The 12,186-nt window shown below is 41.2% G+C and overlaps 1 protein-coding gene across 1 annotated transcript in view; it reads left to right on the forward strand.

The window, feature by feature from the left end:
- Window positions 1-12,186, forward strand: part of LOC134741963 (hemocytin) — a 91,959-nt gene that overhangs the window by 62,694 nt on the left and 17,079 nt on the right. The window contains exons 56-62 of the mRNA XM_063674862.1: window positions 39-227; window positions 6,544-6,671; window positions 7,622-7,738; window positions 8,589-8,708; window positions 9,362-9,511; window positions 10,460-10,621; window positions 11,723-11,883. Of these exons, the coding sequence (XP_063530932.1) occupies window positions 39-227; window positions 6,544-6,671; window positions 7,622-7,738; window positions 8,589-8,708; window positions 9,362-9,511; window positions 10,460-10,621; window positions 11,723-11,883 (1,027 nt within the window). The remainder of the gene's footprint in view (window positions 1-38; window positions 228-6,543; window positions 6,672-7,621; window positions 7,739-8,588; window positions 8,709-9,361; window positions 9,512-10,459; window positions 10,622-11,722; window positions 11,884-12,186) is intronic.

The raw sequence follows: 12,186 nt of genomic DNA on the forward strand, positions 1-12,186 counted from the left end.
TAATAGTTATGTGTCATTTCTACCCGTTCTTGTTTCAGCCGCTGACTGCCCAGCTCCTCTTGTCCACTACGACTGCTACAGCAAGACCTGCGAGCCAACATGCTCGACGAGCAGCAACCGACAAACATGCTCCTCGCAGCCCGGACAATGCTTCCCTGGTTGTTACTGCCCTCAAGGAAAACTCAGAAAGGGGGATAAGTGTGTTACACCACAGGAGTGTTTGGACTGTGAGTACTTAGCCAACATGTTAGATAAACAGCAACAGTCAAGCATGCTCCACGCAGCCCGGACAATGCTTCCCTGGTTGTTACTGCCCTCAAGGAAAACTCAGAAAGGGGGATAAGTGTGTTACACCACAGGAGTGTTTGGACTGTGAGTACTTAGCCAACATGTTAGATAGACAGCAACAGTCAAGCATGCTCCACGCAGCCTGGACAATGCTTCCCTGGTTGTTACTGCCCTCAAGGAAAACTCAGAAAGGGGGATAAGTGTGTTACACCACAGGAGTGTTTGGACTGTGAGTACTTAGCCAACATGTTAGATAGACAGCAACAGTCAAGCATGCTCCACGCAGCCTGGACAATGCTTCCCTGGTTGTTACTGCCCTCAAGGAAAACTCAGAAAGGGGGATAAGTGTGTTACACCACAGGAGTGTTTGGACTGTGAGTACTTAGCCAACATGTTAGATAAACAGCAACAGTCAAGCATTCCCCACGCAGCCTGGACAATGCTTCCCTGGTTGTTACTGCCCTCAAGGAAAACTCAGAAAGGGGGATAAGTGTGTTACACCACAGGAGTGTTTGGACTGTGAGTACTTAGCCAACATGTTAGATAAACAGCAACAGTCAAGCATGCTCCACGCAGCCTGGACAATGCTTCCCTGGTTGTTACTGCCCTCAAGGAAAACTCAGAAAGGGGGATAAGTGTGTTACACCACAGGAGTGTTTGGACTGTGAGTACTTAGCCAACATGTTAGATAAACAGCAACAGTCAAGCATGCTCCACGCAGCCTGGACAATGCTTCCCTGGTTGTTACTGCCCTCAAGGAAAACTCAGAAAGGGGGATAAGTGTGTTACACCACAGGAGTGTTTGGACTGTGAGTACTTAGCCAACATGTTAGATAGACAGCAACAGTCAAGCATGCTCCACGCAGCCTGGACAATGCTTCCCTGGTTGTTACTGCCCTCAAGGAAAACTCAGAAAGGGGGATAAGTGTGTTACACCACAGGAGTGTTTGGACTGTGAGTACTTAGCCAACATGTTAGATAGACAGCAACAGTCAAGCATGCTCCACGCAGCCTGGACAATGCTTCCCTGGTTGTTACTGCCCTCAAGGAAAACTCAGAAAGGGGGATAAGTGTGTTACACCACAGGAGTGTTTGGACTGTGAGTACTTAGCCAACATGTTAGATAAACAGCAACAGTCAAGCATTCCCCACGCAGCCTGGACAATGCTTCCCTGGTTGTTACTGCCCTCAAGGAAAACTCAGAAAGGGGGATAAGTGTGTTACACCACAGGAGTGTTTGGACTGTGAGTACTTAGCCAACATGTTAGATAAACAGCAACAGTCAAGCATGCTCCACGCAGCCTGGACAATGCTTCCCTGGTTGTTACTGCCCTCAAGGAAAACTCAGAAAGGGGGATAAGTGTGTTACACCACAGGAGTGTTTGGACTGTGAGTACTTAGCCAACATGTTAGATGAACAGCAACAGTCAAGCATTCCCCACGCAGCCTGGACAATGCTTCCTTGGTTGTTACTGCCCTCAAGGAAAACTCAGAAAGGGGGATAAGTGTGTTACACCCACGGAGTAGGATGGAGATGGCAAGTGGGCGTTCCCGTCTATCCGACAGTTAGTAGCGACCGACTCACTTTATGCACAGACTATGCTCAGTTGTTGTGTAAACTTCATGCTCGAATGACATTCACGTCGTACGTACGCTCGTCTAACAAAAATTGATAATTAAATTTAAAATGCCGTATTGTGCAGTATTAAGCTGCAGAAATCACAGCGGTTTAAAAAATCTTTCACGTGGAGGTATTTCCTATCACCGGTGGTTATTTATTTAAATATAATCCGATAAATACGAAAAATCTGTTTCTATTGCATTATTTACGAATGTTCGTTAAGTAAATCTATATTTTATCAGTTAGAACTTAGAGTTCACAATCCTTTGTCACTATTCTTTACGTTTATCTGGAATATTCGCTATCCTAAATGTCAAATAACTTCGCTACTCAGATGCTGCGCAATGTCGATATTTATATCGATAAAGTTAGTTACGATATTTCAAGTTTGATGTTTGGTAGTTCGGTAATAAATTATTATTTTAGACACGTTTCTAATTATTATTTGGGATAATCAATGTCTTAGTAAATATGGCAGCTCTGGTCATCAAGCACTAAGTTAAGTCGGGGTCATTTCATGGCAACCTTTCAAACCTTCGTATTCCTTTACATACGTTTTTGTTTTTTACACCCATCATATTTTCATCGTTAATATAATTAGACTAGGTACTTAATGCACTTATGCGTACAATGCATGCGATGTGCCATGAATAAACGTTTTATATTTTCTATTTCTTTATTATTAATTATTGTAGGTTACCACAAGATGCCGATATTAAAAATAAATGGGTCAATGCTACTGGGCAAGAAAATTAGTTTCCGCAAAAATATAGCACCATTTGCTAGGAGCATTTCTTAGAGAAAGATTTCTGGGGATAAAATTGCCATACATCTCATCTAGCGTCCACACGCCTAAAACTTAGTTACTAATTTAGTAATTATTAGTGACATTCGGGCTCACTTAATTAATAAAAAGTGTTCCGTACCACGCAAACTAGCGTGAAATATTGGAATTTTGCCGCCCCCCTTCCTGATTTGATAGGTCACAATCTTACAATCAAATCAAGTGGGATCTATGAGCCAGTTTCATGTATGCTTTCACACCATACAATTAATTTGACAATTTAATCAGGTTGTCCCGTCTAGATTGGCCTTAAATGCTGCTACAAGTAAATATATTGTTAAAGACGAATACTTACCTATGTAAGCAGGGACCGGACAACCCTTTCCGCGATAAAACCCTTTCAATGGGCGACACTTAAACACGGCTAACACATTGAAAGACTGTCCCTTTTGAACTGCAAGCCCATTCATACCCTTACCTTTGACTAACCCTTACCGAAAAGCTAATAAGGGTTACCCTTATCTTTAAGCGCTTTTTATAAAGGTTTCCCTTTGCGTGAAAGAGACAGGATTAGTATATATCTACGGTAGTGTATGAAAAGGAAAGAAAATACGTGCCTAGTCAAAGAACGCCGCCGTCGCCGCCGACGATCGCTCGGATTCGAAGTAATGTGTGCTTTATGAACAAGGTAGACGACTTAAATTAGCACGCTTATTTACTAAAATGGAAGCCCTTTATAAGGCTAACCCTTATAAGCAATATGCAAGGTGTTGGTGAGCGGATGATAAGGGTTTTGTAAGGGTATTGGGCTACCGATTACTCAAATGTGGTAGTTTTATATAAGGGTTTTTAAAAGCAAAACAAAGGGTTTCGTCTGGCAAAGGGTATGGTGAGTTAAGCCTTATGCAATACCCTTATAAAACCCCGATAAGGGATAGCGGGCCGGTCCCTGTATGTAAGTAATTGCAGATTTGTGATCACAAAATAACAGCAATACCGAGTTAATAAACCTTTAAAGAACTATGATTTTATCTGTTTGACTTTAAGATATATTTAATGTTCACATTAACAACCTAGTTGGTCAATTAATAAGAAACAAATTTCTAGTTAGATATTTGTTGTACTGTACTACATATTATTTTTCATACAATCACGATTATCACTACCTATATTATAATCATAAATAAAGTATCATCTAAATGTGTTAAAACATACGGTAATGAAATATCAATACCTAACTGAACACACACATATCGATAAAACACTCCGATTACACTGTCCCCTCCCTATATCGTCGAATGGAAAGAAGTTCCAACGGTTAGCTACTCGCAGGCGTGTAGAGGTCTCGAAAACACCAGTGTAACGTGACCGTGAGATCCGTAACAAACCATGCGTAATTAGACCTTACTTATACTGTTTTTTTAGCCCTTTTCTCGCCTGTTAAGTAAGTGATTTTAAAATTATATAAAATAACGCCATCTGGTGTTGAGTAGTTGTATTAGGTGAACGTTGAGCGAGCTTTTGTGAGATGAATGAGATAATGAAAGAGTCGTATGTCATATAGCTTTGACATTATAATTTAAACCGTCACTCATGTAGCCTACAGTTGATATTCGTTCGAGAAATGTCCACCGGTAATAACTTTTTGGTATGGAAAGTTGCTACGAATCAGAGCAATTTTGTAAGTGTGTGACGTATTTTAACGTGGCTATGAATGTGTGAGTTTAGCGACACTGGTTTTCATACTAAATAGGAGTCATTTCACATCCACTAGTTTATTAATTCGTGGTTACACCACAGGAGTGTTTGGACTGTGAGTACTTAGCCAACATGTTAGATAAACAGCAACAGTCAAGCATTCCCCACGCAGCCTGGACAATGCTTCCCTGGTTGTTACTGCCCTCAAGGAAAACTCAGAAAGGGGGATAAGTGTGTTACACCACAGGAGTGTTTGGACTGTGAGTACTTAGCCAACATGTTAGATAAACAGCAACAGTCAAGCATGCTCCACGCAGCCTGGACAATGCTTCCCTGGTTGTTACTGCCCTCAAGGAAAACTCAGAAAGGGGGATAAGTGTGTTACACCACAGGAGTGTTTGGACTGTGAGTACTTAGCCAACATGTTAGATAAACAGCAACAGTCAAGCATGCTCCACGCAGCCCGGACAATGCTTCCCTGGTTGTTACTGCCCTCAAGGAAAACTCAGAAAGGGGGATAAGTGTGTTGCACCACAGGAGTGTTTGGACTGTGAGTACTTAGCCAACATGTTAGATAAACAGCAACAGTCAAGCATTCCCCACGCAGCCTGGACAATGCTTCCCTGGTTGTTACTGCCCTCAAGGAAAACTCAGAAAGGGGGATAAGTGTGTTACACCACAGGAGTGTTTGGACTGTGAGTACTTAGCCAACATGTTAGATAAACAGCAACAGTCAAGCATGCTCCACGCAGCCTGGACAATGCTTCCCTGGTTGTTATTGCCCTCAAGGAAAACTCAGAAAGGGGGATAAGTGTGTTACACCACAGGAGTGTTTGGACTGTGAGTACTTAGCCAACATGTTAGATAAACAGCAACAGTCAAGCATTCCCCACGCAGCCTGGACAATGCTTCCTTGGTTGTTACTGCCCTCAAGGAAAACTCAGAAAGGGGGATAAGTGTGTTACACCACAGGAGTGTTTGGACTGTGAGTACTTAGCCAACATGTTAGATAAACAGCAACAGTCAAGCATTCCCCACGCAGCCTGGACAATGCTTCCCTGGTTGTTACTGCCCTCAAGGAAAACTCAGAAAGGGGGATAAGTGTGTTACACCACAGGAGTGTTTGGACTGTGAGTACTTAGCCAACATGTTAGATAAACAGCAACAGTCAAGCATGCTCCACGCAGCCTGGACAATGCTTCCCTGGTTGTTACTGCCCTCAAGGAAAACTCAGAAAGGGGGATAAGTGTGTTACACCACAGGAGTGTTTGGACTGTGAGTACTTAGCCAACATGTTAGATAAACAGCAACAGTCAAGCATGCTCCACGCAGCCCGGACAATGCTTCCCTGGTTGTTACTGCCCTCAAGGAAAACTCAGAAAGGGGGATAAGTGTGTTACACCACAGGAGTGTTTGGACTGTGAGTACTTAGCCAACATGTTAGATAAACAGCAACAGTCAAGCATGCTCCACGCAGCCCGGACAATGCTTCCCTGGTTGTTACTGCCCTCAAGGAAAACTCAGAAAGGGGGATAAGTGTGTTACACCACAGGAGTGTTTGGACTGTGAGTACTTAGCCAACATGTTAGATAAACAGCAACAGTCAAGCATGCTCCACGCAGCCCGGACAATGCTTCCCTGGTTGCTATTGTCCTAAGGGAAAACTGAAAAAAGGGGGATAAGTGTGTAGATGACAAGTAGCACTCGACAGACATGATCGATGCTCAGACAATGCTTCTATTAAATGTAAAATCAAAAATCTATATTTATTACCAAAGTCTGTAGTCAAATCTTCTCATGTGCTGATTCGAAATCGCGAAGCTTCCCACTTAAAAAAACTCTATAATTTCTCAAAATTCCTATGGTACTCGTAACTTCATTGGTTTCTTTGAAATCTTGTAGTAAATAGTAATACTTGAGAACATATTAAATCACATTTACAATCGGGTCTATCGCGAATAAAAATCAATTCGCGATAGACCCGATTGTAAATGTGATTTAATATGCGTTCAAAACGCGAAAGTTTTAAATGTTATAATACTTGAGAACTTTTCCATCCTTTTGGAAATAATCTGCAATTTGACAAGTTCTGTAGTCAAATCTCGTGTACGTAAATTAAAGGCAAGATTTTCATTCTATTTTTTTTTTCTAGGTAACTGCCATGGTTTAGGCTCACCGGCCCAATACACCACGTTCGAGGGAGACGACATGCCCTGCCTCGGCAACTGCACTTATCTCGCTTCTAGAGATAGGAACGAAACGGGACAACATAAGTACGAGGTGGGTCCTTTCTCGAGTTCCGGACTATTTTGACTAAAAATACCCTACACCGTTCGTTTTGTGGTAACTGAATTGTCAAACGTCAACTTTTGACAACCAGCGTTGCCGCATAATGGACAGAGCCATACAGCGCCAATAGGGAATATTACGCGAAACTCTGCGTAGGGGGCGCCACTACCACAATCTGAGGGTCTATTGTGAAACAAGAAGATTTCTTTATCTAACATATATCTCTGTCACTCTTGCATATTCGAGCGATAAAGAGGCAATTTTCGGATTCGCGTTTCCCGGTAGGTCCTCTGCAAACAAACCGCCTTGATGCATCAATGTCATATTTTATTATCTCTGAAAACTTGTCAAAAACCTGTTAAAGGTACAGTATGTATAAGTTACTCTATTTACTAAAAAGGCTAGTCCTGCACTCTGGTGGCAGAACATTGCAGTAATATCCCCTATTCCATCAGCTTTCAAATTAGAAGCACAAATTATCTTCTATCATATCATCTAATCTAATCTATCTCTTTGGTTAAAAGCATTGGCTCCAGTCATAGACATAGTATAGGTATAGTAGTATAGCTTAGTATACCTATAGACATGAAACCGAGCGAGTGATGTAAGAGAAAGACATATTCATGTATTGACAGGTTAATGTATAGCAGCATAATCCTTTTTCTCTTTCACTCTTTTAAATTTCGGTATTTCGCCATCGCCTCCTACCTATGCTGCCATAACCCGACCATGAAAAAAAACCCGGTCGGTGATTAGGACAAAGCATGGCACTATTTTCTCTTTCCTCTTATAGGAATCGCAATAAGACTATCTTTCTCTATCAAAGAGTGTCAGGCCCTTGGCTCCAGTGGAGCCGCTGTGGCGGGTCCAATCCCACGTGGGTCATATAGTTTTTATTTATTTTTTGTTTTCTTAAAAAACCTCTTTTGTATTTTTGGAAGGTTTACGCTACTAACGGACCTTGCGAAGGAAAAGCCACCGCTACCTGCACCAAATCAGTGCACGTCATTTATGAAAAGAACGTCATCCATGTCACCAAGGATCCTGTCACTAACAAGGTAACTCTCGTCTGCTAACATTTACCAGTATGACAACAGGAGGGTGTTTTAATAATTCATTTTTTTATGTTCTTCTGTGGTAACCCCTCGGTATCGCTAGTCACTAAAAAACCGGCTGAGAAATAAGATAAATACGAAAAATAAGCACATTTAAAAGATTCATCATTTCGGTTACTTAGCCCATAGCTTAATAATTTTAGCCCCGGTTATACGTAACGATGAGAGTACGAGAGACACAGAGTCAATTATTAATGTCAGTATTTTTAAGTGTATCGTCGATATTTGTGTTTAAATAATAACAAACTAGACTTATATTGACCGGGATATAGACCGTGATTACCTTTTGTATTATTCTAGTGAAACTAACCGTGAATCATTCAAAACTCTAATAACAAACTAATATGAAGTTTTAAAAAGTTCTACTAAACTAGCAGTATGCGTTTTAAGAGGAATTTCCTCCCGCGGGCGCTCCGGCTGTGGAATGAGCTCCCTGCCGAAGGTGTTCCTGAGGGGCTACAGTATGGGCTCTAAAAACAGAGTGCTCCTAATGTTAAGCAGTTATATTATAGCGGCCCGTATGTTTGTGTGCCACCGATGTGGTATAAAATAAACCGGTCAAGTGCGAGTCGGACTCGCCCACCGAGGGTTCCGTACTTTTTAGTATTTATTGTTATAGCGGCAACAGAAATACATCATCTGTGAAAACTTCAACTGTCTAGCTATCACGGCTCATGAGATACAGCCTGGTGACAGACAGACGGACAGCGTCTTAGTAATAGGGTCCCGTTTTTACCCTTTGGGTACGGAACCCTAAAAAACTTTGCATCTTTAATCGATGTTGTATTTGCAGCTGGTGACCAGTTTCGGCAACAGTGTAATATTCAAGTACCCCGTGATAAAAGAGTGGGTGACCGTCAGCATTATCAACAAACAAGACGTTGTTGTGAAGCTACACGACGCGTTTATGGAGGTAAATTTATCTTACGCCCGTTTCTAACTTCTCAGTGTTGAATCCGTGCAATTCGCTCGGCACACGATTAGGTACTCCGAGCATTAAAATCTTTTCACCTGATGGTCTCATCAGAAAACGAGTGTGTGAGTCGACTGAGATGGTTTAGACAAGTAAAAAGAAGACCTGATTACATCATGTTGCTATGGATCTGAACATTGCTGGGTCCAGAGGAAGAGGAAGACTGAAGATGATCTCATCCTCTTCCTCTCTTGCTATGGGCAGATACCATAGCAAAAGACATGAGGGCCTGCGATGTTTCGGTAGGCGACACGGCCGATCGTGCGAAGTGGAGAGAAAGGACAAGAAAAGCAGATCCCACAATCAGATGGGAATAATAATGCTAAGGAGAGAGAGAGAGGTCTCCTCAGAAAACGAAACGCTTTCATTTCCATACATTAATTATGTTTATCTTAGTTACATTAATTTCGTTTTCTGCAAACGATTGTTATCTTAGACCCTCAGTGCTGTAAGGCGCTAGCATCATGCTGAGATGAGACCATTTCGTGGCACTTTCTATGTATAGTTTTTCTTCTGTTTTCGTGTTTTTGAATGAAGTACCCATTTCTTATTCTCAAATTCTAGTGTTTTTTATTAAATCGTTTTTTTTTTAGCTAATGGTGTTGAATGCCAAGATGGAGTTTGGCATCCGCGTGCCTTCACACGTGTACGCGAATGCTACGGAGGGCCTGTGTGGTGTCTGCGCTGGCTACCAGGAAGCATTAGTCACTAGCAACGGCACTCTTACAGGCGATTTTGAACTGGTGAGTATAGTAATATTGCGTAAACTCTTGGGCAGGACCCACTATTTATTTTTCTTCTTCTTTTGGTGCCATGCCCATCTAATGGGCGTCGGCGGTCAGCATGGCATTCAGCTTTCTGGTCTTTGCTAATCTCCTGAGAGTGGCTGCGTCTTTTGTAAGTGTCCAGTCCTTAATGTTATCTATCCATTTATATCTAGGTCTACCTCTCCCTCTTCTTCCCTCGAATTTTCCCTCGATAATTGTTTGTAATGTTTGTAACACTACTTATTGGCGATTATAAAAGGCAATTTGCCAATTCCAATTAAGGCAACAGGTTAGCAGATAACACACAATGGAGTCTATGTGATTGTATACGATGACACAGGGGCCCACGTTTGTGTTTATATTGATGTGAAGTGTCATTTATTTATTTTAAACTTTATTGCACAAGAACAAGTAAAGAGTACAAAAGGCGGACTTAATGCCTTGAGGTATTCTCTACCAGTCAACCACTGGGCCAAACAGAAATTAGTTAAGGTGGGTGCAGTGCGATGTGAAAAAAAATGTTCTAAATGTAAATTCTAGTACTAACGCCAATATACAAACTAGTAAAAGACATGAGTGTAAAACTCCAAATTAGTTTACAATAGATTATTTATTTTGAGTTTTCTATAATTAAAACAATACAAATCTCTTATCCAACAACTTGCGTTTTTCTCTGTGTCTTAACTTAATCTCCTGTCCATGTCATTATTGTCCAAAACCGCGGCTAAACCATCTGTCACTTGTCAGATATTTAAAAATAAAACTAAAAGACCGTTTGAGATATCCTCAACATCTAACACTAGTAATATTTATATACTATAATACCTCATCTACTTTAATTCCGATTGAGGCCAGAACGTATCAGATTAACTTATGTGAAATCAACTATTGTCATTCCACTTTTAAATCTGTCCTTATTTTCAGTACGGCAAGAGTTGGCAAGCCACCCCGACCGCCCTCTCTACCCTGGGCATGTCACCGCAAGACCAGTGCGACCAGCCACCGCCACCAGAACCCGAGTGTGTACCGCCACCAGCCGACCAGAACGTCTGCTACAATCTGTTCGACAAGGACAAGTTTGGACAGGTAAGTTAGGGCAGCAAACTATCCTGACGGTTCTGGCTACCCTAGATCTATCGGTGACAGATGGACTACCACTAGCATCGAAAAATCGAAAATCTTTTACTTCGTCTCTTCTCTTTTGCATATTCGAACGATAGAGAGGCAGATAGAGTTAGACCAAGAAAGGTGTTATTTTAAACGTCAAACTTCTATGAAATTATGACGTATAAATAACACTGGCACTGCGTGTGCTGACAAAATCTCTGCAGGCTTTTCTTGGTTTAACTAGATATTATAAATTTTTCGATGTTGGCGGTAAGCCGTCAGAGTCCAGACACCGCCGAAAGATGGTTACCCATAGAAATCGTTGAGTCAGTCCTAGCTAATTGCCTCGGGAAAAACATAATAGAGACAACAATAGGGAAAAGTGGGGGAATTAGGAACCGAGGTAAGCATGGAATTTCCTGGGTTGAAGAATCCATTTTTGTTATATTGTATGTTGTTTCTTTAATATAAAACATTTATTTCAGTTTAAAATCTTGTATGTTGTTATAGTCTTGCTTGTATGTCTGAAGTTAGAAGGCGAAAAATCTCCTTATATGATCATGTTTACCTAAGAGGCGTTGATATTCGTAGACGTGGAAAAAATATATGTAGTTCTTGACTATATTATCTTAAACAACACAGCTTCCGATACACGAACTATGACACTTCGCTCGATACAATTAATTCCCAAAGTCTTCTCTAACTCGGACTTAATCCTACTTTACTCGGTTATTTATTATGTGATAAACAAAAAAAGAAGAAAAAACAATCTTAACATAAATAGTGATTTCATAGGTTTAGAATTTCGATATTGTAAGGTAACGTTTTTAAAATAAATAAAAACCGACAAAATTCGATCAAAATTGACACTTGGCGCGTATGTTCTTTCCCGTTCTTTCTTGCGAAATGTGACAAAGACAGCGGCAAACCGATGGAACGGCCTTAAACTTACTGCTTGGTGCTTAACAATAATTGAACGTCTTACGTCTTGATAACAGGCTGTGATTATATATTTTTGTGAACTTTGACCACTCCGATATATCTGATGGCAAGTGTACCAGTAAAATCTTTCTTCTACAGTGTCATGCGTTAGTGGATCCACAGCCGTTCTTAGATGCATGCGAAAAGGACATCTGCGAAAATGCCACAGACCTATGTTCAACACTGGAGAACTATGCCAGCGCCTGTCGCAGACAGGGAGTATGTCTTGACTGGAGAGGTACACTCTGTCCCAGCACTTGGTAAGATTTCTATTATTCCTCTGATTTTTATAGTAGATAATTTAATTCTGCAGTGGCCTTCGGTGGGCCAACGCTGGGGCAGAAATCTTCCTACTGACAAAATGTCTGCAAAATAACTCGACTACATAATTAACTAAATAGTTGGTCATTCACAAGGAAAGATTTCAAAAGTAAAGATAGGCCCGTTCATATAAAGCCTGACCAGGAATATATCACGCGCCATGTTGCGGAATTTCACTGGAACTAATTTTTTCATACTATACTGAACTGTCACCCTATACGGGAATAACAGCGCCCCCTTGA

The sequence above is a fragment of the Cydia strobilella genome, chromosome 6, assembly GCF_947568885.1.
Source record: "Cydia strobilella chromosome 6, ilCydStro3.1, whole genome shotgun sequence".
Classification (NCBI taxonomy): domain Eukaryota; kingdom Metazoa; phylum Arthropoda; class Insecta; order Lepidoptera; family Tortricidae; genus Cydia; species Cydia strobilella.